This window comes from Sminthopsis crassicaudata, chromosome 2, assembly GCF_048593235.1.
Source record: "Sminthopsis crassicaudata isolate SCR6 chromosome 2, ASM4859323v1, whole genome shotgun sequence".
NCBI lineage: Eukaryota > Metazoa > Chordata > Mammalia > Dasyuromorphia > Dasyuridae > Sminthopsis > Sminthopsis crassicaudata.
Window position 1 is genome coordinate 254044261 of NC_133618.1, and position 24940 is coordinate 254069200.

Sequence of the window (24940 nt, forward strand, 5' to 3'; positions counted from 1 at the left end):
TGATCTAACACTTTCATTTAATATGTTAAGACTAAGAGTCAGTTCTTCTACTGACTCATACTGCCATACTGCTCTGATGCTTAATTGTATCCTGGAGATAACCTGCAGTTCTTTATAATTATGCTTAGGAGCATAGACTCTGTCTTTAGACACAGGCTTTATAACAGACTGAGTCTCCTCTCTGAAAACCTGCCTTCTTAAAGGCTCAGCACCAGGAGGCCGGACATCAGGCTGGCCACAATAGCTTATGACCCAGGGCACCTCCAGAATTAGAGGGGGTTGAGATATTCCAGAAAGGCAGAGGCTTTTTGCTATTAGTTTCTCCACCTGACCTACTCCAGGACCAAAGGCTATCTCCTGCACCACGCCTTGACGGATTACTGCCTGCTTCCTGCCTCAAGACCATCTCCACCACTGAGTTTCCTTATGGGAATAAGACCCCTTCCATTTTCTGGCCCCTCCTCCCAGAATTCTCTAGCTTTCTGAATGGGGCCCCATGTCATTGACTGCTCCTGGATATTATGAAATAGGAATCCCCGGGGTCCTATAGAACATTATTCATCCTGAGAATGAACCCCAAGGGAGAACCTGATACAATCTAATTTTATTCCTCCCTCAATGAATTTCTCTCTACCCATTGATACTAATAATGAATGCATGTATGTAGACATACATGTATATTAATTATGCATATCTATCTATACATATATGCATGCATGTGTATATACATACACACATGGATGTGGGGGGTATATATATTTCCTTTTCTGTGATTCTAAATCCTCCCCCAGTTGCTAATATACAAACTCAATTCCCCCTCCTCAACTATTTGCTTCCTTACTCCCTCCTTCTCTCCCTCAATGATCCCTTCCATTGTTCCTTCTGGGATGCCCACTCCATAATTTTTTCACATTTGCCATCTCTGGAACCTTAGTTCTGGCACCTTATGCTTCCCTCCTAATAACATTCCTTCCTTTGATTCCCTTCCAGTATTGACTACTCCCCTATCTTCCCCCACACACTCAATGGTTAAAATGGGGGACATAGAAGACTCTGTGACACTTCCAGGTGGCCTCAATTACCTTCACCAAGCAACCTCTTCTCCTTAAAGTTTAATGCTATTTTGTGAGGTTTATGCTAATTTATTACCTAGTCAAGTTACTGGTCATCGTTATCTATTAATCTCCAGGGAATTTTTTTTCCTTCCTCAAGGAATTCAGTGTCTGGATCATGGCCTTTCTCTCCATCCCAATGCTTGCTCCCATACTAGGAGACTTGACCATGCATAGTGATACTCCCTTGAGTATCCTAACTTCAGAGTTTCTCACACTCTACTCCTTTTCTATCTTATCATCCTATTAAAGCAGTCCTATTAAATCAATTCTATTAAATCATCCTATTAAATCAGTTTTACACTATCTATGCTCAATTCCTGTGCCAAATAGTCACTGATCACATCTTATTGAATGAAGTTCTGATTTATCCCCACTACCCATCTCTTTTGCTCCTGTTCATATGCTGTTGAACAGAGTTAAAGGAAATCAAGAAACTAGGTTCGCCACAAATTTGTATTATCTCTTCTCAGCTGTACCTTATTGGAGCAAGGTACACATTTTATTCCTTCCTTATAGATTCTTTTCCCCGGTGTCCACAGCAACTATTCCAAGACAATTTATCTCTGCTCAAGCCTCCCACAGTACTTCCTCTCCATTTTCTCTCTACTGAGAACCTCCCTTCAGCCCTCATTGAAAAAAACTAAATTCATCCATTAAGATCTCTATCTCTTCTACTTCTCTCCATGCTTTATATCTTCAATCACTTCCTTCATTATCTTCTACTTTAGTTTCAGATGACATCAACCCCTCTACATTCACCTTTGTTCCTTCTTCTCCAAGTTTCTCAAAGAAATTTCATCCACTTTTAAAGTCTTTAACATCTCTATGTCTACTATATCTTTTCCATCTGTCTACAAACATGTGCATGTCTCTTCCATCCTTAAAAAATTCTCCTTTTTAACCTTATTACTTCCACTATTTCTGTCCTCCTTTTCCTGGAAAACATCCTAAGAAAGAAGTCTACATCCAATGCCTTCATTTTCTCTTCTTTCATTTTCTTCTAAACTCTATAAAATCTGTATTCTGACCTTATCATTCAACTAAAACTGTTCTCTCTAAAGCTAATAATGATTTCTCAATTAATAAATTAATTGGTCTTTTCTCAATATAGTCACAACTGACTCTTGGAATTCTTGAACTTGACATCCCCTATGCTTCTCAAACTCAACCTATCTAAATCAGAATGTATGTGTCTATCCTCAAATCCTCCATTTCTAAACTTCCTATTGCTATCAAGAGTATCACCAACCTTCTAGTCACCCAGACTTGCAGCCATGGTATCATTACCCTTTATTCCTCACTCACACTCACCTTATGTATCTGTACCCCTTCCAAATCGTGTCATTTCTATCTTTACAAAATCTCTTGTATAAACCCTTTTCTCTCCCCTTATGTAACCACAACCTTAGGTTAGTCCCTTCTCACCTCTTTCCTGGATTACTGCACTGCAGTGTTTATTAACTGTTCTCCTTGTTTCAAGTCTCATCTCACTCCAAACAATCCTGCACTTAGCTGACAAGTTGATATTTCTAAAGAGCATGGGGAGGGGCCCAGGGCAATTATTCTTTACTTTCCTGCCCTTTTATACTTCTGACCATGCCCCAGATACTTTTACACCCTGGAACTTTCCTTAGTATCTGTGACCTAATTCTGGAATATTTCTCCATTCTTGCAGCTCCCTTCTCCAATTGGTGAGGCCTTCCTGGGGCCTCTATTTTAGGGAAGGGTACAGAATGACCATCCTTCATTCCTGTACTGGATCTACTTAATTCTACCATTTTACCACATTATCCTCAAACTTCTCCCTCCTCCTATCACTTTTCAGCTCTTTCTTATGTATTGTTTCCCCCAATAAAGTCAGGAACTGCTTTTTTTTTTGCTAAAGTTTGTATTATCAGAGCTTAATAAATACAGGTTGACTAATTGACCATATCAACATCCTGCTCAATGACCTCCAGTAATTCCCTGGTTCTTCGAAGATTAATTATAAAGTCTTCTGTTTGACATTTAAAGGTCTTCATAATGCAGTGCTTTGCTATCTTTCCATTCTTCTCATATCTTTGTCCCTTCTGTGTACTTTCTGATTCTGATGCTTTCCTGCTGTTCTCCTAACACCATCCTCCATCTCTCATCTGCATATCTAAGCACTGACTTTCTCCCATGCCTGGGATGCTCTGCTTGCTCCACTCCAAACTCAATACTCAAACTTGAAGAAGCCTTTTCCAGTTTCCCAAGTTGTTAATATCTTATCTTTCAGATCGCCTTCCATCTACATGATATCTTGTATGTGCCTAATTATTTCCATGTTTTATTCTTCATTAGAATAGGAGCACAAAAGGTAAGACTTGTTTTTTTTTTTTAATTTCCTAGTATTCTTAACATTTAACTCAATATCCAATAAATTAAAAAAAAACTCAGTGCTTAATAAATGCTTGATTTTTCAACTCTATCAGTGATACTAAATTTAAATGGCAACAGGGACCACTAAACTATAAACAAGGATCCATATGGGTCATATGTTTATTTAGTTTACTAAGTTTTTAAAATGCGATATTACCTATGTTTTTATTTATTTTGTTAGCTATTTCCCAATTAAATTTTAATCTAATTGTGGAGCACTTGAGAATGTAGTGATCTTCATGGGGCCCACAGGTTACATACTTGGCACTCTGAACTAACAAAATACTTCTAACACCACATTTAGATCATAAATCTTAATGTTTTAGAATTGGAAGGGATATTGTAGGTCATTCATTGCGTTTGCTTTTTCCAATCTCTCCCATCTTCATTTTACAGAAGAGGAAACTGATATCCAGGGAATGAAGTAATCTTCTCAAAGTGACATAGAAAGAAATTAATAAATATTTGAATAACTCACTTGAATCCTTTCCTTAAAGCCTCACAGCATTTATGGAAAACCCAGTGTTCCTGCTTTCTAAAATCCTCCCGACTGCATCCCTTCTGTTATTAGGATTGCTCCTGAAACTCTTACTTCCTCTAGAAATCTTGGATTGATCTAGTGAAAGTCAATACCCTCTCAGGGACTACCCTGCAAATCAAAGCTTCCTTGGTTGTTCCCTACCTCAGCATTCTGCTGTAATCAGCCAATTTGAAGGGTGTTCAGCCTAATGCAGATCAGATAGCAGCTCTTAGCTGACTAGTTATTCTCAAGCAGTTCTAGATTGAGAGTCACCTTGGATCTGAATCCTAGCTCTGCCATTATCTTTGCACTGATATGTGCTTCAGTCTGCATATCTATACAACAAGGGCACTGGAATCAATGATTTCTAAGGTCCCTTCTATCTCTAATTCCCTTGACCTCTTGTTATTGGTTCAGATGCCTGTCCTTCACATTACTAAGACCCAGATGGCTCTGGAGGGAAAGTGAGGCAGTTAATCTTGCACAGCCCTCTCTCACTTGTATGTCATGGTATTACCTCCCTAATGTCATGGTCCTTTGGAATGGAGGGCAAACAACAATATCCTTCCAACAGTGTAAGCATGAGGGCCAGTTGAAAGTTCTCCCTGGCCAGATATCTCTGACAACTCAAGTCTATCTGATGAGAAGGAGGAGGAGGAAATTTTATGCTATATTCACCTCTTCCTAGCACCATGTCCTCCTAAGAGATCCCTAGAACTGGAGAACCATTTTCTATAGATAAATATCCATCCCCCAAACCTCAATCCTGCAGAAGAAATCGGAGGCTGGCAGACAGGCATATGATTTGAACCTTTTTCTGTCTCACAAGACCCTCTTTGGCTTATTTGTCTACCGTACTCCCAATGTAAGTACTCAAACATATATTTATAAATATGTACATACACATATATGCATGTGCACACACAGGATGTAAAATATGAGGTGCATTTATATATGATCATGGGACTAGATATCCAATTAAGAAAACAGTAATACTTTCCAAATGAGTATTATCTTCCTCAAAGTCATAACCATGGATAACTTGATACATGTTCCTATAAGGTTACTGTCAACCAGAACAAATTTGGATTATTATCTAAGTATATATATTTTCCTCAATGGAAGGGGAATGGTACATGGGAAAAAGTCAAGAAAAGAGAAGAGAAAGCAAATAGAAAGGCATAGAAATGGCATGCTGAGGGCTGCTCAAGCCTGCTGGAAGTTAGAGGATGTTAAGATTTCTTGTCCTCTTCTGCCAACATTGCATAGTGAGTTCTGATCTAGGATTAAAAGGTTCCATCACTCCTGCTGATCCCTGAATCAGAGACCCAGAGTAGTTTGTGCTCTTCCAGATTCTCATTGCCTATTCAGAAGGAATAACTAGATAACAGAATAGGTAAATGAATGAGTATAAACATACATTGAGTACTTATTTACTGAATGCCAAGTACTATGCTAAGTACAAGTACATATAGAAAAGTGATAGCCCCAACTCTCAAGGAGTTAACATTCTAATTGGTAGAGATGACATACATAGGAGGATTCAGTTGCAGGTTCAAAGGCCAGGTCCAGGGTCCTCAAAATGAACTGGCAGATCAGATGCCAGGGGTCTGAAGGATATAATGGCATATCACATCGTAAAGTTCACTGGTCCTCTGTCTTACCAGATGGATTATGGATGCTGACTGTATTCATCCAAGTCATATTTATTTGTCAAGTGGAACAAAAACTTTGGATTCCCTACTACGGAGGTAGGATTATAGGGATTAGTGTCCAGTCCAGTGTCCCCCAGGTGGGAGGGGGAGAGATTTTCCACAGTGCCTATTCCTCCAACTGTGACCTAAATTGTCTATAGTATCCATGAGGATACACTCATTTGGACACTGAAGTGCTATTTTTTGCTGGACATTGACCTATGGACATCCTATGACCATAATATAAAATGCATTTCATATATATATATATATCCCAGGCGTTTACTTATGCTGGACCTTCCAAATAGGATCTGAGTTAGTGGGTGGGAGGGCAAAGATAATGCATAGGAAACACACCTGCAGTATCTGCTCTTGCTAAGCTGTAGGAAAGAGATCTGGGCCAGCTCAGTGGAATCTATGTTACACAGAATTGGCTTCCAGGTCTTGAAGGCAATAGTGTTTTTTTTTGTAATTAGCCAGGCCTATCTCTACCTACTATATTTCCTCTGGATTAATTTGCTTTTGAGATAGAATTCTAGATTCTTGGCCCTCTAATAACCTAAGTGTTAAAATGAGATTGGGGGAAAGTTTAGTTAAAAAAATAACCTTGACAAGGTAGTAGAAACATAAGCCAAATGGAGAATGATGCTTTGGGGTTATTTCCAAGACTGAATCTGCTCCATGTAAGCGTAGAGCTAGTATATAGATTACATAAACTACCTATATCTGTCATATTTTTTATATTACTATGTTTTACTTTCTAATCTAAGGAAAATGTTTTCTTAATTATGATTGAGATATCAGTGAATGTTCATGGCTGGAACTAAATAAGAATTTACAGTGGGACTGGGACTAAGTCAATGTAGATTATTCCCAAGTAGTATCTCAGAGAATGACAATCTCAGGGAGATTGCCCATAAACCCCTCAAGATTCTATTTCACAAGTATACTCAGTGAGAGTAAAGCTTTGTCAAACAAGGGTATACTTAATTTTTTTTTCAAACTGTCAAATACAATTAGGAATTAAGTCAAGAAAATAAGTGGAGAGGGGAACTATGGTAGAGAATCTCCATTTGAGATCCACCAGAAATAGTCCTCAAATCATGGGATTGATTTCCTTATGTGGTAATATAATGACTTTGAAGGCCATTCTCAGAAAGAAATCAAACATATTTCAAGCAATGGCAGCCTCAATGAAATAAGTATACAGACTCCCCATAGATCACTTTGAAAAGAACTAATTTATTTCAGGGTCTAAATTTGTGGTGTTCAATGATGATAATAATTGCTGACATTTACATAGTATTTTCAAATTTGTCAAGTAATTCTATATGCTTTCTCTTCTAAAAGCTACATCTATTTCCATCTTCTTCTTATAAACAAGAGAACTGAGGTTAAAAGAATTGTGTGGGTATATTCATCTAAGAATCTGAGTCAGAATTAGAACCTGGCTCTAAATCCATCACCCTATCCTCTACTCTAGAGGTGACAAACACATACAGTCCACAATGCTCTCAAGTATGGCCCAAACCAGATTAAAATGTAATTGGAAAATATTTAACAAAGTAAATAAAAATATTGTAAACTAAATTAATATATGTTCCACAGGGATCCTTATGGTTGGTTTAGGGCTTCCATTTTTATTTGAGTTTGAGACCACAGAATTTCTCTATGATAAACCATTTCCCACTAATCTAAATCTAATCTTTCTAGTTTAGACTCCTCCAAAGCTTTGCTCTGATTCCTACATAAAAACTTAATCAATGAATCCCAGAGTCAGGAAGACCTAAACTAAAATCCTATTTCAGACATTTATAATTGTGAGACCATGGGTCTTACCTCAAGCCTCAGTTTCCTCATCCATAAAATAAATAGTAAAATTGGAGCAATGATAGTATCCATCTTAAGAGGTTATTGTGAGAATCACAACAGCATTTTAAATATAGACTTTTTTTCAAATCTTAAAGTGCTATATATAGCCATGTATGGTGGTATTTGTCTTTAATCTCAGCTATCAGGGAGGCTGAGGTTAGATAATCTTATATACTCCAGAGTTTTATCATGTGCCATGCATCTTTATTAAGTTCATTATTAATATGGTGAACCCCCAGAAGTAGGAGACTGCTAAGTTGTCTAAAGGGGATCAAAATAGATTAGTCAAAGCTCCCATGCCCATGCCAGATTAGGTCTATGAGTAGCTCCTGCACTTCCAGCCTGGGTGATATAATGAGAAGTATTTTTAAAGTGTTATATAAATGCTTATTATTGTTATTAACTCCCTATTAGGCAGGCATTTGGAGGGATAACAATGTTAAACTAAGATAGGTACCCTTTACCCATGAGGCTTAATAGGAGGATAAGGCACAGACAAGAAAGTCAATATAAACTGAGGAAGTTTGGAGGAATCTTCTTGGGGGGGAGATCAAAAAAGGCTTCATAAGGGAAAACATTTGAATGAACATTGAAATATGGACAGCAACTTAACAAATAACAGAAGTAGAAGACAGAAAAAAATATTCCTGCTCTAGGAAAATGAATAGCAAAGATGCCAGAGTAAAGGGAAATGGCAGAATGGGAGAGAGTAGTCCCATTTGGCTAGAATATAGAGTTCACATAGGGAAGCAATATGAGACAAAGTTGGCAAAGTAGAACAGTACCAGGTTGTAAAAAAAAAAAAACCCTTAAGAGCTAGCTAAAGGGGTTTGAACTTGACTGTGGGCAATATGCAACTTATACTAAATTAACTTTCTCCCATATTTGGCTTGAGGCAGAGGGACTCGTTACTATCAACAAAGCACTTGGAGAGAGGGGGCATCAAACTATTAATTTTTAGCCTGGTTTTAATTGTGTTAAGGATTTTATAGTACCACTTACTGTATAATGCTGCATTCCTTACAAAAATCAGCATAACCTGCGAAGACCGAGTTAGCACCCTGGGTACCTTAGAATCAGCCAGTCAGGATAAGCAAAAGTCCTTGGTCTTTATTCTTGGTCTTTAGGGGTAGAAGTGAAGGGAATAGACATAGGATCTCTGCAACCTCTCCTCTTCGTCTACTGCCCAAAAGTGACTCTGGCTACTCTTACCCCACCCCCTAGTCCCTCCTACAATTCTCTGTATACACCAAATGATTGGGCCAGCACATTATAGTGGGAAGGGCCATTTTCCAAGCATATGCTATAGAGTATTGTCCAATTGGTAATTAGCCTTAAGTGCTTCGTTGTCTGACCTCAGTGCATCAACTCAGAGTTTCTGCCCTTTACATAGCTAGCTTTATGCAATGGAAGAGAGGGAGGAAGGAAAGGAATGAGAGAGGGGAAGAGGGAGGGAAGAAAGAAGGGAAAGAGAGGGAGAGAGAGGGAAAGAAAGGAAGAGAGGAGGAAAGGAAGGAGGAAGGAAGGAAAAAAGGAAGGAAAGAAGGAAGGAAGGGAAAAGGGAAGGAGGGAAGGAAATAAGGGACAGAGAGAGAAGGAGAGGGAGAGAAAAGATAACTGCTCTATTAAAGCTCCCTATTTCTCTCCCATCCCCAAATCAAAACATTTATTTTTTTATTGATAATATGGGGCAGGAAACAATTCAAATTTCTGGCCCTTTTCTACATGTAGAGAAGAAAGCTGTTTAGCCTCTGGAAAATGCATTAAATTCTTATCAACTTATGTTTCATTCACTGGCTAGGACTAGCAGGTGGGGGAGGTGGAGGGGGGAGAAGTGGGCATACACTGAACATCTGTGAAAGCTTCATCTTAATGAGCACATGAGAATGACTCTTAAACTGAAGCTGTACGTGATCAAGGTTGGGACCAAGTAATGGTTTCTCTGTCTTAGCAAGTTAAAAAAGAGAATGGCCATCTCACCCCAAGGTCCCTTCCCTGATCTCTCCTCCAAACTTGAGTTTGCAAAGTGAACGCCCAATTCCCCTTATAAATGTCCTCCCTGTGAACTGCAAAGCCAGACTGAACAAACGGAAATCTTTCATTTTGGGAAGTTAGAGGAAATTTCCCAAACATGTATTTCTTTCTTTTTCTCTGTTTTCTCATTGCCTCAGTCTTTCTTCAGAATTTTGTCTCTAGGCTTTTCATTAATTTGTCCTCATTCTTAAATCTGATTCTGTTTGTCACTATTTCTGCGAATTTCTGTGTTCCTTTTCAGTTAAGATTGTTGAGTTTTGTCTTTATATTCCCCAGCATTTAGAACACCACTTGGAACATAGGAGATAGTTAATAAATGTCTGTTGAATGGAATTGTTTCTACTTTTGTTAAGTTTCTCTCTGCTTCTTCCCTCCTATTCACTTCTGTCTGTAACTATTCTTCTTTGTTTCTACCTCACTCTGTCTTCTTAATCCTATTTCCCTCCCTCTAGTCCTGTCTTTTTCACTAATCCTTTCCTTTTCCTTCTTTATTTCTTTCCTCCTTCTTCTCCTATTTCTTTATCTCTGTATCTCTCTCCATAGTGGTTTTCTACCTCTCAGTATTTTATAAATATCATCTTCAAATGTTAAGCAGGAAATGGAATTGGATTCAGCCTCTGGGCTTCCTGAGACCAACAGCAGAACTCAAATTCTAACACATATTCTCCAACTCATCACATTTCACCACTCTGCCTCTCATCAACCATTTCCAAAACCAGACACAAAAAATTGGAGAAGGGAAGTAAAGAGTGTTCCCCTCCCTGGGGCTCCAATCAGGTATCCCCAGAGGACTGAGCTTTGAGAGGCAGCAGTAGGAATCATAATTAGGAAAGAGCAATGTTATGGGGATTAATCACAAGGTAAGATTGTGATAGAACAGGTGAAGCCATTTGAATGAGGTTTGACCCCTGAATTAAGGCTAAACTCTCACAAAGACAGTGAGAGGTTCAATCTGCCCAAATTGCTTTTGTGAGAGATCGATTCCTTTTAGCTTCTTTCTCTGAAACGTTGTACTCAGGGAAATACAAAGGAGCTGAATGAGAACAATGAGCATAGCTTTCCTGGTTTCTTTTGTCCAGGGAAGGATCAAAATCCAATTTCAAAGCTGAAAAAAAAATTCTCTTCCAATAATGAGGCAAAAGGCAACTTCATCAGTGAGATGGTATCCATTCTTCAGACGGAAGCTAAAGTTTCATCAAGTATAGAGTGAGTTTTGGGACTGGAGACCAGTGTGTGGAATGATGATTAGACCTTCCAGGAAAAAGATAATCCCCTTTGACCTCAAGCCATCATTCCCCACCTTCCTTTGGGGCTAGAGTGAGAGAGCATTGGAGGGGCACTGTCTCCTAAAGAAAGTAAATAATTGTTAAAGAACAAGAACTCAATTTTTATCCAATAAGAAATTATATCCCACACTTTCTATATTGGGGGGTAAGGCCACATTAAGATTGTATTGTCAAGGACATTGAATGGTAAGTTAAGAACATTTTAAAAAAAAGTAATGGCATTTTTTTTTTCTTCATCATCTCCATATTATAGTTAGTGGATTCCCTGGTCTCATCAGATGAGATCTCCTTCAGGAAAGCAATACACATAAGATTATTGGTTTGGGATATGCTAATTTGGTTCAATCCTTTCATTTTTCATGTGAGACGGTTTCTCCCTCTTAGCAAGTTAAAAAAGAGAATGGCCATCTCACCCTAAGGTTCCTTCCCTGATCTATTGTTGGTTCTGTTGAGCTGCACCCAGTCTTATAGTGTATATGTTAAGCAGAAAGAAATAAGTTAAGACAAAAATATATACTCAAGAATTTTTGAAAGCTACTGAGATTATCACAGTATTCCAGAAAGTATCCCACTCAGTGCCTTCACTCCTGCATCAGATATGAGATGGAAGCCTTAAATGGTATGGTAGATATAGCAATGGATTTGAAATCAAGAAGAAGTGAATTGAAATCTTGACCAAATTACTAGCTATGTGACCCTAAATAACAAGTCACTTAATCTCTCTGCCTCAATTTTCTTGTCTGTAAAAGTGGAGGATAATAATAGCACCTGACTGACAGGATTGTTGTGAGATCAGATGAGGTAATATTTGTAAAGCACTTTGCAAATTTCAGAGTATTGTAGAAATCCTGGTTGGATATCAGTGTTACTTATATTCTTCATGAAATTAATGACCCATGGAGACATAAAATAGAAAGTAATAATAAGTGTGCACTACTGCTTAGCAAGTTGAATTACTGGCATTTTACTAAAATGCACATGGTCTACTTGGATGCTTGTCTAAAATCATCCTCTCTTCCTATGATGGCAGATTTCCCCAAGTATCACATGAAGAACTTCCCTGAAGATATTGTAACCTTCCACATGAATGTACAGGATATTTCATGCTGAAAATGTCCATGAAGAAAAAAGTCTGGGCTACATTGCATTCTAGTGGCAATCAGTGAGTTATATGATTTAATATCTTTACTATTCCATTAGAAAACTAGAGTTTTCTCTGGGTATCTACCCCTATAAAAGTGCACAAAGGCAGAAGGGGAAATTTACAGAGGAAAGAACACATTCACAAAAAGTCTAGTTGCTATTTTACAAGAGAAGTGTGAACCATCCAATACATACAAAATGTTTCAAGGTGTACGTCAGTACCGAAGGCAATATGAAATATTCTTTGGAGCACAAACAAAAGTGCAAAACAGCCAAGGCAACAGAGCAAATGAGAGGAAGCAAAGCAGCCACCTTTGCTAGCCAAAAGACAACCAAATATTAATGTTCACTGGGAGCACAAGTGGGACTTAGGAAATGAGAAAGTGTGTGTGTGTGTGTGTGTGTGTGTGTGTGTGTGTGTGTGTGTGTGTGTGTGTAAGAATTGGGATGAGTGTATATATGTGTTTCATAGCATGTATGGAAGTATGTGCAATTGTGTATGCAAGAGAGAGAAAGAGACTAGCAAAATTGCCTTATCACACATAGATTAAGGTCCATCCAAAGAGGTTTAAAGTTACAGAGCAAGCCCAACATTCTGATCTGCCTCTGTTTTTATTAAATAAATGTGAACTCACAGACTCGATAGAAGAGATGAAGGAAACAGAGGCTGGCTCAGTGGAACACTTGTTCCTCATGTGGAATTGGATCCATTTCAAGGACCCAGAGGTCGACCCCCTCAATTGGCTCGGCCCTTCACTAACCACCATCCTACTCTATCCCCCATAGCAGGCCCAGGTCACTGGTCAGAGCCTACCAGTGAATAAGTCACAGCATTTGGGAAAGCTGACCTCTTTGGGGCTCAGAGGGGCCGACTTAGACTCTCCAAATAGTGGCAGCTGAGAGAGTTTCCGCCAAAGCACATTAAGGCAACTTGTCCAAATGTCTATTCAGCCCCATAAGAAAGTATGTAAAGTAAAAAAAAAATGTAGTAAATACTTGGCAACTTTAAAACATTTTCTTTTCTCCCCAGGATTGAGGGATTTTTGTTACATAGCATGCACACTTCCTCAGGTGGCACATCTTTCTTATAGGAAGAATTCTCCCCTTGTGGGGACCCCTGGTATCCCTCATTCACTGACAGGATTGGACAAGCCCAAAGTTCCCTCCCTGAATCAAAACCAAACCCCAAGCTAGGGGCAGTGGGACAGACTCTTTGGGCCCTGCTGAGAAATCTCTATCCAATCCCACTTTTATGTCCTCCTTTTGTGACTGTTTTTAAAAAAAGGGATTATCTCAATACACTGAAGATTTCTTGTGATTCTCTTTGGCACATACTTAATAAGCCAAAACTACAGGTCAAGCTCCTTGAGACCACTGATTCTTATCTACTTTGGATCATTTAGGCTCTGTCCATCTGGTTTCCTGTGCCTTCCTCCCAAGACTAGCTATATATATACTAGCTCCAACTTCACAAGAAGCTGTCACAGGAAAACTTCATTCAGAAGACAAGAATGAAGCATCTTTGAATTAGTAAGGATTACTCACCACTTATCTCATGATGAGAGAACAGAATGTGTAAAACCAATTTATGTCAACCACCTCCTACAAAACCCAGCTTAAAACTACCTCTTCAATATTTTCCCTAATTTATCCATCCCATCCTCATCCCTGGGTCCCCTCAGCATACTCAGCCTTATTTCTTAGGACTTTAAGATGCACTTGCTGATATGCTATTTCAAAGTGTTAAGATGTCTCAGACATGTGTCCTGTCTCCCCAATTAGCCTATAAATTCAAGAACCAAGGAGCAAAAATTCTCATTTATCTTATATTTCACACAAAACACCATGTATTAGAGACCTAAGGAAACAATCCTATGTTCATTGACTGGCAGATAGTTAAAAAAAGGACATGTAAAAGGGTCAATAAATTGGCAGAGACAAGAAGGAAGCTTGACAAAGGGGTTAGATTGATAATTTCCTTCCTCACTCAATTAGTTTATAGTTGGGTTGGCACATGTACTCAAAAATACAAACATACATACAAACATTGAGGTAGACTCAAACTCATATTCAGCAAACGAGTCCTACCTTGACTCTTATCACTCATGGTGGTACAGAGATACAAAAGCACAGTCATACTTAATCCCACTCAACACACATAGACATGCAAAAACATGCTCATCACAGTCCCATTCATACATAATCACATGCTCAGTAATCACACACCAACATGCTACTCAGTCATACATAGTCAAACACAAATACAATCAGACATATACAAATATATTATGCATAGTATGCACAAATACGCAGGTAAACACATCATGTGGAAATAACCATACCTAAGAGTTGTATCCAAACTCAAATACACACACACATACATAGTATTCAGCTTCACATTCACAGATGCATATACATGCAGCACAATTAATCACACAGGCACAAAAACATCCAGCTCACAACAGTATAAAGACATTTGGCACATAGACACACATTTATCCATATTATAGAAAATACTGTATAACCCTAGAATCCCAAGTCATGGTGTTCTTTCACAAAATTTAATGCTCTATTATCTGCATTTAAATATTTAGAGCTGGAGAATCACATCCTTTTTTATTTAGATGTTAGTCTGAATGGATGGATGGACCTGAAATGAATGAGGTGCTCCCTTTACTCTTCTTCCAATTCTTATTAACCCAGTTCTAACTCTAGAAATAGATTGGAATTAAAAAAGAGATAAAAAGACTTTTTAGCCTTCAGCAAAAGGCTGGCCTCTAACTTAGGACACTAGTGCATGGCCAGAGCTTCTGAATTTAGAAGGTCAATATGTCACAATAACCTATGACTGATCCAGAAGAATCAAATTTTTAATACTCCAGCTACATGATCCCTGACATTTATTTCCATAAGAGGAATCATATTACTGTATAAAATGTGGCTTAATGTTACTACACAGCTTCTAATTCACACAGATCAAATCACAATATTCTTAATTAGCCAACAGCTTAGGCCTGTTTACACACACACACACACACACACACACACACACACACACACACACACGCACGCACACCAATTGGAGAATGATGGAGGAAAGATAAAGCAATGCTATTTTGAAATGAATACAAGTTCATCAGTCAAAAGCTCTGAGCCCCAAGGATATTTTTGAAGGGGAAATTGAGGGTGATTATAGATCTAAGAAATATTTACTATTTATTTACAGAAAATTCTGCTAAGAATGGAGACAAAAGATCCCAGCAACCAAGGATAAATGGGCAGATATTGTACCAGGGGCAGAGAGGAACCTTTCATTCTGATGTCCTTAGTTGGCATGGGACTTATTCATCATGAAGATATCAGCTCGGTAGTCAAAGAATCAGGAAATTACAAACCATTGAAAAGGAACCTCAGAGGAAGCCTTGTCCAGCCCATATCCAAGCAGATATTCCTCTACAGCATTCCCCCAAAGTGGTTATCTCAACTTGAAGACCTTCAGAAAAGGGAAACTCACTCGAGCTGTAACCCATTCCACTTTTTATCAAATCTATTTTTTATCAAACCAGTATCACAACTGTGACCCAATTCATTTATTTCTGCCCTTTGGGGCCAAAGAGAATTATTCCAAGCCTTCTTTCATGCAATTATACTTCAAATATTTGGAAAGAACACAGCTTTCTTAAGTATTTTCTTTCTTAGCTTAAATATCCATAATTCTTCCAATTAATGCTTATGTGGCATAGTTTGGGATCTATTCACTACTCTCATTACCTTCCTCTAATGCATTTCATCTTATCACTGTCCTTTTCAAAAAATGTGATACCAGAACTGAAATGTCAAAAGCAGAAAAAACCACTTCCTTCATTCATGATGCTCTGCCTTTCTTAAAACAATCACTGAAGTTAGCAAACACTCAAATGGCTATTCTCACTATCCATTTTTCCTAATATTAATATATCTATGCAGTAGATAAATGGACAACCTCCTGGAATAGAACAGGAAAAATAGTTTTTAAAACACTTGAAACTCCTAGGTTTTGACTTAGTTTTTAATCTCTGCTTGCTTTGCTTCATATGCAAGGGTAGAAATGGGTGAGTGGGCTTTAAATATATAAATACAAAGAATAGAATAGAGCAAAGATGTATAAATTCACAAGTTATAAAAGGCAGGCCCTGTTCTGTCCTCAGGCAAGAGGATGGCAGTATTCCATCTCTACCACAGAAGACTCACTACAGTCCACATGTGGCCTTCATAGGGGATGGTAAACTGGGGCATTGGAAGTCTAGAAGAAAATTCTGAGAATCCAAACAAATTGTCCTAAAAGTATCTTTCACTCACTGATCATGAGTGGCAATTGCAACAGGTGCTGCTTTGTGGTGAGAACAGAGATACCAGCTCTAATCACTATTTGCCAGAGAAACCCAAAGGTTGCTTTCTGACAATGGACAAACAGGCAAATAGTTGCCTAGGATGCAACATGCAGGAGGCACAAAGAGGGTCCCTTTTAAATATATTTTCTTTTATAAATGCATGTATAAAATTCTGTTCTCTGTGGATTATAGGTATTTATTTGGTAATAGGTCACTTGTGTTAGAGTGACAGCTCAAAGGCTATGATGGATAGTAATACAAGCAACCTGCAAAATTTTCAAACCTTGTCTATGGCATTGAAATGTTTTATTCTGGCTCTGGTTTCTGGGGAAATTCCCTACGAATCAGCTCTTGAACAGACCTGCCTCTAACCTCCTCCTTCCAGCTCAGGGACTGGACTGTGTGCTGGGAACAATAAATGGTGAGAATAAAATATGTCACCACAAGGGTAGAGCTTCAGAAGCATCAATTATCCTCTCTGTTGAGGCTCACATGCTTTTTTAGAGCACTCATGCATTATTCACAGCCTGATGCAAGTCTAGGCTCTAGCAAAGCTTTAGGGACATATCTTTGCATGATGATGGAGGCTGCTCCCCTCCATCCCATGGCAAAGGTGCAACATGAAGACTTGATATAGCAAATAGCTATCACTTTAATTTTTTTGTTTTGTTTTGCATAATTCTTCATTGCCTTTTTGAACTGTGGATATGATTCTCTCACTTATCTCTACACACACATATGCCAAGAGACACAAATAATCATTGACTCAGACATAAATACATACTCACCCAAACATACACAGGTATTCATATTCTGGAGACCTCTCACACTCACACTCATATTCTCAATGTCACATTCAAGCAATACCAAGCTTATTATTTGTGAGGAAAAAACAAGAACCCATTTCAATACTGGAATCTGGAATGGAAGCTCAGCTCCCCTCCCCCATTTTCATGTATTTGAGGAGACATGATGACTGCTGAGCTCAGTGCAATTATGACTAGTCCAAGACAAGATGCAACTTTGAAGTAATTTAGTCCATATAGCTAAATCTTAATAAAGGAGCTGCTGGATAACATTCTGGGGCCATATGTGCTTAAGAGGACATAAGTCATTTCCCTTACCACAATCAATCAGTATTCCTTAGCAGGCATTGTACCAAAACATCCTATGAAGATGGCTATACCCATAGCATTAAAAAATTCTTGGACAAAGAGGTTTCAAACCCTGCCCTTGCTAAAATGTTGCAGGGTATCTCAACCATGACAGTCTAATCTCAGGTCCCTCTTATTACAATCTAAGTGCATAGCCCCTTGGTTTGTCCTTGGTGAAAATAGTTAAATTGGCATTTAGACATAATTTCTCTATCTGCTAACATGTGGTGATTAGATAAAAATTATTTGATAAAAATTACTAGAATTTTTATTAAAAATTAGATAAAATCATTCCCCCCATTCATTCATTGAAGTATAGGTAGCAATTATTTCAATTGAACACATACTAGAAAAGTTTTGTTCCATGTTATAAAACTCATATTTGTGTGTTCATGCATCTGAAATTAGTTGCTTCAATGCTACCTATTAAGGAAAAAGTCATTGAATTGTCAGAGCTCTGCATGACTAGGGGAAGCATGATTTAAACCTGGTGTTTTAATTTACCATTTAAAAAATCTACAGCACTTTGAAAAAGAAAACATAGGTGCCAAAAGCTGTTATCACTACTCATCTCCAATGGCATGCATAAGCAGGCAAAATTGAAAGTGAGATAGGCTGGAAAAATCATTCAGATGTGTACAATACACTTTTCTCTTCTCCCTGGATCACTGAATAGGAACTAGCTGCAAGTGATTTACTCTGGCCAAGAGCTATAATATGAGCTTGTTTAATATTGTTCAAAATACTGAGTGTTTCTCTCTTGATAGAGACAATCAATCTAAGGCAAGCAAGAGTGTGCAAATGAAATGTTGGTTACAGATACACACCCAGGTAGATAGTTATGCATATATATATATGTATATATATACTAATTATATTTTGAAGCCTCCTAGAGAAACAATGCCCAGCCTAGGACAATATAGAAAAAATCCTAAATTGTCACAGGGCTAAGATATATGTACTCTGGTCTTAAATATAAATTTCAGTGAGACCAAACTACTCCTATGAGGCTTTGGAAAAAAATAATAAATCAGTTTTATCATTCAAAAAAGTCCAGTGTGAGACTACATCTACCCTAGCTAAAGTGCTTTCATTGATTCTACACTGGCTGGTGCATCTATTCTACTCCCAATGTAAAAGGTTGTCCCCAGTCCAATTGTCATGATCCAGAGAAAGTTGTTGGTTCTCAGTTTTTGCTGATTAAGGAAAATGTCATGCATGGGGAACAAATAGTCTTCCCAATTGCTATAAATAATTTGCATGGAAATCTCCTGCTTCATTTTAAGGATTCTGCTGGCAAGGAAATTACTTTAGTCTACTAAGAACTTCCACATGGTGGCTCTGATAAGGAAGGTTGTGAGTAAGAAAATGTCAATGCAAGTCACAATTGATCCAAGAGAGAATTTTCTTAAAAGATGATAAAGCCAGAGAGAATGCAACATCCTGTGCTCATTAAAGTCAAGGGTTCTCCAAAAGGCTCCATGAGTGTACAAGCATGATATCCTCTCAAATTAAATTTAATTGGCAAATATAGCCATTGGTTCTTGAGGGTTCTTGAGTTGCTAGAATAGAACATGACATTTCGTAGGTTGATATAAAATTTAGTCTTTGGTCCAGACCCTCAAGATCACAGTTTCTAATGGTGGCAAAGGTTAAGTTTCTCCTCCAAAGTATACCCCTTTAGACTGATTCCTGGGATAACTCATTCCTGTATTATCTCCTTCATTGGAATAACTTAAGCTGGCACATCTGGCTTATGGGAAAGGCCTATAGCTGTGCTCTGTTTGGACATAGATTAGGGAAGGGAGAGAGAGCAGAATACCTCCATTTACCTTCTAGTTCCATAGAACCAAGAGAAGAGCAGTCATAGAGGTATGGGAGAGGTAGTTAGGCCAACTCCACTTGGCAAAAAAGAAATGGTGAACAGTAACAAGTCATTGGATGAAAGGGTATTATTCAAGCCTTGGCCATTTTCCTGGGGAGTAGGGAAATAAGTGAGACATGCAGACTAACAAGAGAAGCTAAAACTTGCTGTTTCAGATAGAACTCTTCTCAATTATACCTTTCTGCCTAATACCTTCCAAAATTAAGGGAAAAGTAATCATCCCTCGGAGTTGCTTTCAAGGGACATGCTTTTATGCCAGAAGCAAGAAGCCAAAATTAGAAATAAAAATGAACATGCACTATACTCTAATATTATGAATCCTCATCAGGATGGGCACTCTAGTTCAACTCAAGACTGATTTAACAAAGATATTTTGAAAGGAGGAAGTCTAAATTTTAGTATATTTACTGAAAAATGTCTGAAAAGTTAATTAGTTTTCATCGGTTCCATTGGGCACACAGATAAGTCAAAAGCAGGACTATCCTATAATCTAAACCATGGGGGAATTAAGTTATTTTTGTGTAACTCCAAGATTCCATTGCCTTTCTTAAAGGCAAGAGAGACTATTGAGGATACAAGATTACTGAACCCAATGTTAACCAGTCTATAGCCCTGAAGCACCATGGTCCTTCAGCAGCCACATTCATTCTAAACTCTATCCCCACATAACTCAAAGGGGAATATGAAATCTATGATAAATACTCAGTTCTACATAATACTTCTTTAAAAGTTTCTCTTTAAATGGGGCATTAACATTAACTCCAGAAGAGACATTCCCAAATGCAACATTTAGGACAGCTATGGATGATCTTTAATTAACCAAAACTGAGGAAAATCCATAAGGAAAGCTTTTATTGGCTTAAGGCAATTTTTTCAACATCTAAAATAGGTTTAATCTTTCTCTTTCATCTATTTTATCTTTATATTTATGAAACATAAAATAGGGCATGTACTTAGATGTCACCAGAGAGATGTATAACTGAAGGGAAAACCAAAGAAGATGAGCTGGTCACACAGAGTAGGGAAAACTGATGCCCAGCCCAAGGGCTTAGTGGCCAGCCCTTGGTGATACCATGGTTAATAGGCGATATAGAGGAAGACCTCCAGTACAGTGGGCACTCTTCCTTCCATAAAGGTTTCTAGGGGGACATGGACAAAATTTGCATAAGATGGACAGGCAAGGAGGGGCTGTCATCTGTATTATTGGAGGGAGTACCCACATTAATGATATCATAGGTACATCAAAGTACCAAATATCCCTACTTCATATTGTAGAACCAGGTACAAAAGAGATACCCTGAACCAGTTAGCCCTTTACCAAACAAATGGAAGAAATGATGAGTTTATGTTCCTTCCTATGTATATAGGGAGAGGATAAACAAAAGAAAAGTTGATCTTCCTTCCGCTCATCTGCATTTTGTTTTGTTTTCCAATCCAAGGAAGAAATTTAGAAAGAGCTTTATTGAGTTGGCTTTTCAACATAGTTTCTTCACTGTGTGATAGGTAAAGGGGAGAATCAAGGAGATTCTATTTCAGAACATTCTATCATTTAAAGAGCTTCCTGTGTTGTTTATTATGCCATAGTACCTAATGACATGGAGTCTTCTCTAAGTATCAATGGGAGACAGAATAAGACAAGACCAGCCCACTGTCCTTATAGAATGTACCAAATGACAAAGAGATTGTCCCTTGAGTTCAGTAAACTGCTGTCCTTTGGGATCTACTATACAGTATGTGGAAGAGACTTTCCAAATATCTACAAGTTAGTTATGTTGTTCAGACACATTATCCCAATAAATAAGCAGGATGGCTAATGGATAAACTAAAACATGAAGGTGGCTGTAAATATCATGAGTTTTTTCTGATGTTCCTCAGAGAGCACTAAGTTTCCATATTCAGAAATGTTCACTCATACCTAAGTCATATTATAAGCATCAGAGCCGAAATTCGAACTTGACCACTTTCTTTTTGCTTCTATGCCAAGTCAGCATAGTTGAAGTAAGTCTCTGGGGAGAAAATCTTCCCCAAAGGGTTGAATATGGCTTTGCAGGAATAGGGACTTTTTTTCCAGCAGGACTGAAATGGCCTTGGAATCTAAACCTCCTCTTACCTGCTGATATTTTATCTGCATGCCCCTGGAAAGATGACTGAAGAATGTAAAGTTCAGGCCAGGGCTCAAAGGTACTCATAATTTTAGCCTTTAAGAAGACCCTGAGATCCCTTTAATTAAATGAAAGGATTAGGGGCAGGACAATTCAAAGCACATATTCGAAGGTCTGGTCTACCATTTCCTCCCCATTCCCTTGTGAGTCTAGTGGATATCAAAAGACAAAAAAGATCACTTTGTGGATTTGTTTTGGTCCCCAATGAAAGCGATGCTCCTGCTTATGGCAGGGGTCCTGACTATAGGTCCAGCATTCATGACAGCAACACTGTTTCAAAAATAAAGAGCCAAATGGAAATAGAAGCCAACTAGCAGTTTGGTAGGCTTGTACTCAAGAAAAGAAGGAAGAGAGATTTCCTTCCTGCTTTAAGATGGTGAAGAGAGGAAACATTTCACAACAGCAAAAAATTTAGGGGAATCTGAGTTATGGGATCAAAGAAGCAAACATTTTCAGTGGGTCTGTGAGAGGAAAACACTTTCAGGCATAACCATGAATATGTCCATAAAGGGACTGTGGTAAAGCTAGCCAGTCATTTGACTGTTCACCACTCACCACATTAAAAACCCAACTCTCTGGGGAGTTGCATTTAAAAAAAATAAGGCTTCAAATTTTACCCTCTCCACTTATCTTCATTTTTTTCCTCATGCTCCCTTTTGCTGCCAAACTCTCTATAGAGCACGAGTAAGATCCACATAGAAAAATTCAAATCAGTAACCACCCAATACAGTCACACCCTAAAAAAGTCTGTACTGTTTAGAAGCAGAAAGACTAAACAGGTTACCCAATTTAGTGTAATAAATGTTTTAACTGTAACTCCTAATTTCATTTTTAAAAATTCTTAAATCTCTCTTGGATCACCACTGACTCACAATTTGGCCTTTCCTCCCAATTTTCTTAAAATGCTCACATTTTTCAGCTTTGGGAATTCTCAAAAACTATAACCAATCCACTTATAGAGCCACCTCCATAATTCCCTCACACCCCACTGTCATCATCCTCACTCTCCCATTGATGAATGTTGAACTAAAAGTTTTGAGTCCACTTAAAAGTCTGCCACTTCTATTAAAAAAAAAAATCAACAATTGTTGTACAAGACAGTGGGGATTGTGTATTCGCTTTGTAATCACAGAGAACCCCAGAGGTAATAAATAAACTTCTACCCATGGGACAATTAATACCTTATAATAAAATGATTTTTTATAAAACCTTGCTTGGCTGATACCAAGAAACTCCACTCATCTACCCTGTATCAAGACACAGTTTCACACCCCTCCCTTAAATAGTGCACCCAGAAAGACAGGAGAAAATTGATCCAGTCTCCTATGGATAATATTACCCACTGACCCGTCTGCAAGGAAGAGGGTTGCTGAGCCAGCCTCTGTCCCAACCTCACCCCCCTCCCCAACCCTCCCCTCCCTCTGCACTCAACACAGCTACTAGAGAGTGTCCCAGAGCTAAGCAAGTTTCTGAAACACAAATCCTTGGTGGTCAGTCCCTTGAAAAGAGTTGAACATGTGGACAATGTGAACCATCAGCTGGTTGGGTAGCAAGGGCCTCATTTTCGAGCTCCTGACCAGCCCATGTCACTGAAGGGGCCCTCCCCAGTGGCTGACCGTGGTGGGGGGCCACAGGGTGTGCAAAGGTCAGAATCAGTGTCCGACTCCCCTTCTGCAATGTAGGGCCTGATTTTTGCACAAGGGGCCACGGCTGCATAGCAACTGTTCAGCATGTCCAAGTTCTCCTTGGACTGGGAAATGCTAAAGCCACTGAAGGAACGCTCTAGTTCCTCATGGTCCACTGAGGGGATAGAGATTGAGGTGTCACTGTCCCTCAAGGCACTCTCATGGTGCTTGACAGCCATGTCCTCATTACGGAGGAACTCCATGCTAGCCCGATTACCCCCACTGTAAGCAGACAAGGACCGCTCATGAGATGGTGGAGGGGGGATTCGGACTAAAGAGCCATTATCTCCTACTGGAGAGGACCCATGGCTCTGTCGCTGATAGGCTTGGTGCTGCCATGAAGTGGATGGAGGGCATATGTTAGAAGGCATGGCCGGTGCAGGAGGAGCAGAGAAATTCTTTTGCCCCATGGAGCTGGTGGAGCGGATGATTTTGATGATACAGCCATTCTTGTCAATGTGCTCACGGCTCTCCTCTGGGCTATGATAAGGAGGGGCAGGTTCTGGTTCCTTAGAACCAAAATAGGCTTCCGTTTCTGTTGGAGGAATACCCATCCGCTGCATGTAAATGTTGACCAGGAAGTCCAACTTCTTCTCCATGGAGAGAACCTGAAAATATTCATATCAACATCACTTCTGTTTAATCAAAAGACAAAGCAAAGTTCTCATAGTAGATGATAAGACACAGTCTTCACCTAAAATCTAGCAAGAAGCACACCTAATAATTTTTTTCCATATCCTTAAATCACAACTCACTTTCTCCAGAAGAGTTTTCTAGATCAACTTATTCTATTACCCTGTAAATATAATCCTGGGGCCTTCTTTTACCTCTCAAAATACTTCAAGACAATAAATTGTACTTCTGATGGTTGCATGTTCATTTGAATTGTGAACCCTTTTTATCATTAATTCTGTGATAGTCAGGACATCTCTTTTTAGTCTGGAACCAAACAATGCTATTTGTTGCAGGTTCAACAAATCTCTGACTAATGGAATGTACTTTTCTATCCTTTACCAAAAAATTGCTAAAGCAATGATTTCAACAGCAATAACTCACTTTTAGTGTTTTATAATAGATTTACAAAGTACTTGGCTCCAAGCAACCCTGTGAGGTGGGATATGCAAACATCATCATTCCTGTTTTATGTGAAAAGAAATTGAGATACTGAGAAATAAAGAAACCTTGCCCAGATACACATGGCTAAAATATGTCAGAGTTAAAATTAAAATTCATATCCAAAGATACAAAATAACACCTCTATGAACTTAAGATATAGTCTATCAATCATTTATTATGTAACCACAAATGGCTTGTTTTTACATTTTCTTTGTAACTTTGTATTTCTTTATATTTCCAGCACTTAGGAAAATACATTATATTTATAGTTAGTAAAAACTAATAATAGTTAAAATAATAATAGCAATAGTTTATTAAACCAATAGTTAATATTGATTTATTTGTCCTTATATTGATTATAATGAAATTGATCACAAGACTAAGTGGCATCTGAGATGTGGATTAAAGTACATGGGCTGAGGTAAAGATTGGGATACACTTTCAAATCATTCTAACATCTCTTACTTGGCCCAAACCATTTTGAAGGAGTTGACAACTATCTTT

General features: G+C 38.4%; 1 protein-coding gene across 14 annotated transcripts in view; it reads right to left on the minus strand.

The window, feature by feature from the left end:
• Window positions 1-5455: 5455 nt before the first annotated feature.
• Window positions 5456-24940, minus strand: part of KCNQ2 (potassium voltage-gated channel subfamily Q member 2) — a 171193-nt gene continuing 151708 nt past the window's right edge. For 8 of the 14 annotated variants that reach the window (XM_074288848.1, XM_074288847.1, XM_074288842.1 and 5 more), the window contains one exon: window positions 5457-23928. In XM_074288848.1, coding sequence (XP_074144949.1) covers window positions 23194-23928 — 735 coding nt within the window. In that variant the 3' untranslated portion in view covers window positions 5457-23193. Of the gene's footprint in view, window positions 23929-24940 lie in introns of all 14 variants that reach the window. The other 6 variants (XM_074288843.1, XM_074288840.1, XM_074288839.1 and 3 more) reach the window with 2 other exon arrangements.